Source organism: Tarenaya hassleriana, unplaced genomic scaffold (assembly GCF_000463585.1).
Source record: "Tarenaya hassleriana unplaced genomic scaffold, ASM46358v1 Cleome6, whole genome shotgun sequence".
Taxonomy (NCBI): Eukaryota; Viridiplantae; Streptophyta; class Magnoliopsida; order Brassicales; family Cleomaceae; genus Tarenaya; species Tarenaya hassleriana.
The window spans coordinates 4,499,454-4,503,828 of record NW_010968505.1 but is presented as its reverse complement, the minus strand read 5'-3'; the positions used below and the strand labels follow the sequence as shown (position 1 = coordinate 4,503,828).

Sequence of the window (4,375 nt, the reverse complement as noted above, 5' to 3'; positions counted from 1 at the left end):
CCATTTATGACAAGACTCGTAATAAATAATTGTCATTCTTTTTATCATCTGTATTCATTATGTTTGTATAAAACAAACACATAATATGAGTAATATGATCAGTTTGAAGAGTAAGACCAGATTGATGAGTATGACTATTTTGATGAGCTTTGTGAGTTTGCCCAATTTGGAGAATTTACTCGATTTGATCTGTTTGACTCATCCATATCATATAGTTCAAATATAAATTCAAAAACAACAAAAATTATAAATGTCCAAAATGAATAACATATTTTAAAATGATAAATTATCTATTAGCAAGAGATATGTGGCGAGAGAAGAAAGCGAGAGAGAGAGAAGAGACATAAGAGAGAGAGGAGGAGAGGAGAGAGGGCGCGCAAGAAAGGAGAGAGACAATGGAACGAGAGGTGGAGAGAGAAGAAAACGTGAGAGAGAATGAGAGGAGAGAGAGAGCACGAGAAAGGAGAGAGACAATGGAGCGAGAGGAGGAGAGAGAAGAAAGCAGGAGAGAGAGATGCAGAGAGAAGAAAGCGGGAGAGAGAGAGGTGGAGAGAAGAGAGAAATATAATTTTTATTTTATTTTATTATATTATATAAATTAATAAAGGGTATTATAGGGAAACTACATTTATAAGGTTATATTTGATGTTGTCTTTTTTCTTTTTTTTATGAAGGGTATACGATGAAGTCCAATGTATCATTTAAGGTTATTTTTGCCCTCCCGACATTTGTTGTGTTTAATTGGGTTTGTTACGTAAACGGATAAGTACATTTGATCGGGTAAGTGCATTTGATGCCTGGGACATGTTCGACGAAATGCCTAAGAGAGATTTGTGCCTTCAAAATATTCTGTTGTATTAATGGCTCTCCTAAACTACCATGGTGATTTTGATGTCTCTTTCTTTCTTGTCTGAAATTTCAGGGTTTTCCCGAGGTTTCGTCTACTTTCTTAGTTATTAGCTTCTGGATATTGGGGAAGTTGGTACAGAGCCGCCATGGATGGTATGTGAATGATTCGTGAACTTTGTGAATTTTCATCTTCTGGGTTTCGATTGATTCAGTCGTAAAGCTTGACATAGAGGTTTTTTTCGTTGTATTGCATAATCTTTTGTTGGATTACGAAACTTTCGTATTCAAGTAAGTAAATTATATGAATTTGCGTTCTTCGTGGTTTAAAGTTCAAATTTTGTTCCATGTGATGAAAATGTTCTACAATATCTTGTAAAAAATGCGGAATCACCAAACGCGCAGGGTCATCAATGTTCTTTTGTTGGTATAATGGGCATTGATGACTTTCTAGTGACAATACTTGAAAACCAATCCTATGTGATTATGTATTGGTATATACTCTTGTTCTTCTCACAAAAGTTTTTTTTTAAACGAAATATGAATTCATTTCCCTAAAGTTTGTTTCTTTATTTGTTTAACTTGGCGTTTTCATGGAACTTTTTTATTTTTAAATGAGAAAATATCAGACCCTGTATTGGAGAACTGAATGGATGTCCTTGGGAAATTGTTTTGTTTTTGTTCTTCATGGATTATAGATGAAACTCGATATTCATGGTGGTCTATGTACTGTTAGTGAACATTCTTGTTTCTTTTCTTTCAGTGGATTCACAACCAACGATGGAGGAGACTATACTGGTCGGTGACGACCTGATGTTGGGTCCTCCATCCCCTATAATCCCACCAGAAATTGCTTCTCACGTGTTGGAGGGCGTTGAATTATGCGATGGAATTTTGAGGAATCTGTTCCTATGTAAGGTTTTGTTCTGCCATGTGGTTTTTGTTATAATGTCTAGGATCATATATTATCCTTCCCTTCGGTTTCCTATACAACTGTTCCAAGACCTGCCAGTACACACGATCGATTCTCTATTTCAGGCTTGCAAATCAATGATATTGAACCATTTTGCCAAGAGGAGCTTGCTTTGTATCGGGAGTGTGCTGAAAAGAGGGTAAGGTCATCTCTGTATAATCCTTTCCGATCTTCTATCTCTTATTTCAAGATGGTATTTGATACAAACTCTTTTGGCTATGCTTATAGGATAAGGTACTGAGACAAAGGCTTCAAGACAGCGAACACAAATTAGGGTCGTCTATGCCTCTAGATCTTGCTAAGGAGAGGACTTCTCAGCTTGAAACTGAAGTCACATCATTAGAACGGTATTTCCTTGATATAGTTATAGGCCTTCGTTAAAGGTTCCTCGGTTGACAAATTCGATATTATGATGCTGTGGATCTCCGTCTATTATAAAACTATCATGTTAGAGATACTTTTCAGATGGAAAATATTTGTGGTTTTCCTTCTCTTTGATAACCTTGTGAATAGTTTTGTCTCCTATGATGCGAACAACGTACTGAGTTTGCTCTTATTCTGAATTCTGATACCAAACCTTAACTAATACTTTGCAGTATTATCCTGTGTTTGGAAAATCTTTTCACAACCTCAATACTTGTCCAAAACCTTTCATACTTTGATGGAGCAAATGCCTCGATCGTTTCAGTTTTCTTCGTGATGGACTATCACTCTTATATTGCTTGTATCATTTCTATACGCAGGCGCTTGATTCTTGCAAGCGGAGTAGAAGGCATTGACGGATTTCGCCAAAGATGGAGTTTGCATGGCCGACTTACAGATACCAAGTACTGTAAAAACCTTATCCTATCTTTTTATACACAATCATAATAGGTTATATCTATTAACTGATTCTATGTCACTTGTTATTCTAATCACACCTCGACTAGTGATTCTTAGCTTTATATCTAAAAAATTCTTCTTGCCCTGTATTATATATTCTTGTTCATGACTTGGGTCTTTGGTTTTTTTCTCAAACTAAACTTTTATGGATGTCACAGGAAAAGATTGGAGTCTCTGAAGCAGGGAATAGAGAATAGGAAAAAGGATGAATCTGATCAGACCCCGAAACCTTCATCTAGAAAAAGATGGTTCTTGTGGTGAAAGCTCTGGTCATTTGTTCCCGAGAGTAAGCTTCTCTCTTGTGGCGATATTCGCAAAGGTAACCTTGTTCGTATATTGATGAACTCGAGTGAACTTCAGGATAAAAACCGATCTGAAGATCCATTTTCCTGAGAATCTTGTTTGGATGTCAAAAATCGACGGATAGGTAAACCAGAGCCAAACCGGTATGTAAACCAAGACAATGCCATTGGTAATGCCTTGGTCGGTAAAATGACTCCCTTTTTTACGGTTTTAAGATAATTTTGCTTAAGAAACCCTTATTAAACTCTTATTTCTTATTTTCGTAAGATATCCTCGTTATAACCATCGTCTCCACGGATGTATCAAAGGTCTGGATTTAGGTCGCCACCATAATCTTGAATTGCTTAAGGTCTTCCAAATCTTGGATTATTAGGAAAACCAATTCAAACCGGTTGGATTATTCAATATTTTGAAAACCGATTTAGAGCATAATAGTGGTCCGTTCATGGTTGAACCGGTCGGGGTTACAACAGTACCAAGTCGAGGATATAATTGGAAGAATAAAAAAGAACGGCTACGATTCAATGCTCAGACAAGAGGAGAGAGAATAAACCCTAACTATATATAACCCACTTCCGCTCTCTCTTGATTAACTCTTGCGACTTGAAAACCCTAACTCGTAGCTTCCTCTCACCGATTCTCGGGCAGTTCCGATTCTTACGACTTGGGTATTTCTCTTTCGATCCCGATTTCATTCTCTTTTGATTGCATTGTAGTTTTTCACGCCATTGTTGCTAATATGTTCTCTGTTTGGGTTTCTTTGTTTTGATTTTCGAGGGCAGAAATGAAGGTTATCGCTGCGTTTTTGCTCGCCGTTCTCGGAGGCAAGGCTAGCCCTTCTGCCGCTGATATCAAGGACATTCTTGGATCAGGTATTTTACGATATGTTTGGACTTCACATTTTTAGGTCAAATTTATAACTTTCATCTGCGATTACTAGCTTGTAGTGTGTGATTTTTTATGGACAATGATCTGAAACCTGAATATGGGTCGCTCTAAAAACGCTCCTTTTAGGGATTTTTTATAGGTTTTTCTGCATTTCTTTTGTCTTAAGAGTTTAGTTTAATCCCCAGATGTGAAGGTTTTTTGAAATGCATGTAAAAGATTGATGATTATGTAGTTGTGAGATTTGTGGGTATTCTTTGAATCCTTGAACTGGAGAATGGAGGGTAGTGATTTGAGTGATTTTCGTGTTTGGATCATGAATCATGACCATATTTTATTTGTACAATTAAGTTGGTGCCGAGGTTGACGAGGAGAGCATTGAGCTTCTTCTAAAAGAAGTTAGTGGAAAAGACATCACCGAACTGATTGCTTCGGGTAGGGAGAAGTTAGCTTCTGTTCCTTCTGGCGGTGGTGGGGCGGGTGGAG

General features: G+C 37.2%; 2 protein-coding genes across 5 annotated transcripts; both read left to right on the top strand.

The window, feature by feature from the left end:
- The first annotated feature begins 687 nt into the window (after positions 1-687).
- Positions 688-3,254, top strand: LOC104799541. 4 transcript variants are annotated; one of them, XM_010522116.1, is made up of 8 exons: positions 688-780; positions 923-1,002; positions 1,610-1,759; positions 1,885-1,958; positions 2,048-2,166; positions 2,563-2,646; positions 2,860-2,987; positions 3,062-3,254. In XM_010522116.1, the coding sequence occupies exons 2-7, from the start codon at positions 996-998 to the stop codon at positions 2,960-2,962; spliced, it is 537 nt and encodes a 178-aa protein (XP_010520418.1). In that variant the 5' UTR covers positions 688-780; positions 923-995; the 3' UTR covers positions 2,963-2,987; positions 3,062-3,254. The 4 variants fall into 4 exon arrangements, with proteins under 4 accessions (XP_010520418.1, XP_010520416.1, XP_010520415.1 ...); XM_010522114.2 differs by having other exon boundaries at positions 688-706; positions 2,860-3,254; XM_010522113.1 differs by having other exon boundaries at positions 2,860-3,254.
- Positions 3,255-3,561: 307 nt separating this feature from the next.
- Positions 3,562-4,374, top strand: LOC104799732 (60S acidic ribosomal protein P2-4-like; the record flags this gene model as incomplete). The annotated part of the gene is made up of 3 exons (XM_010522373.1): positions 3,562-3,672; positions 3,787-3,876; positions 4,241-4,374. Coding segments are annotated over exons 2-3 (222 nt in total), but the record flags the coding sequence as incomplete, so codon positions are not given.
- Position 4,375: the final 1 nt, after the last annotated feature.

Bases quoted from the DNA above. Each gene is read 5' to 3' on its own strand.
- LOC104799541 (XM_010522114.2), top strand. The intron at 1,959-2,047 runs GTAAGGTCATCT...CTATGCTTATAG, and splicing joins GGGAGTGTGCTGAAAAGAGG to GATAAGGTACTGAGACAAAG. The intron at 2,647-2,859 runs GTACTGTAAAAA...TGGATGTCACAG, and splicing joins GGCCGACTTACAGATACCAA to GAAAAGATTGGAGTCTCTGA.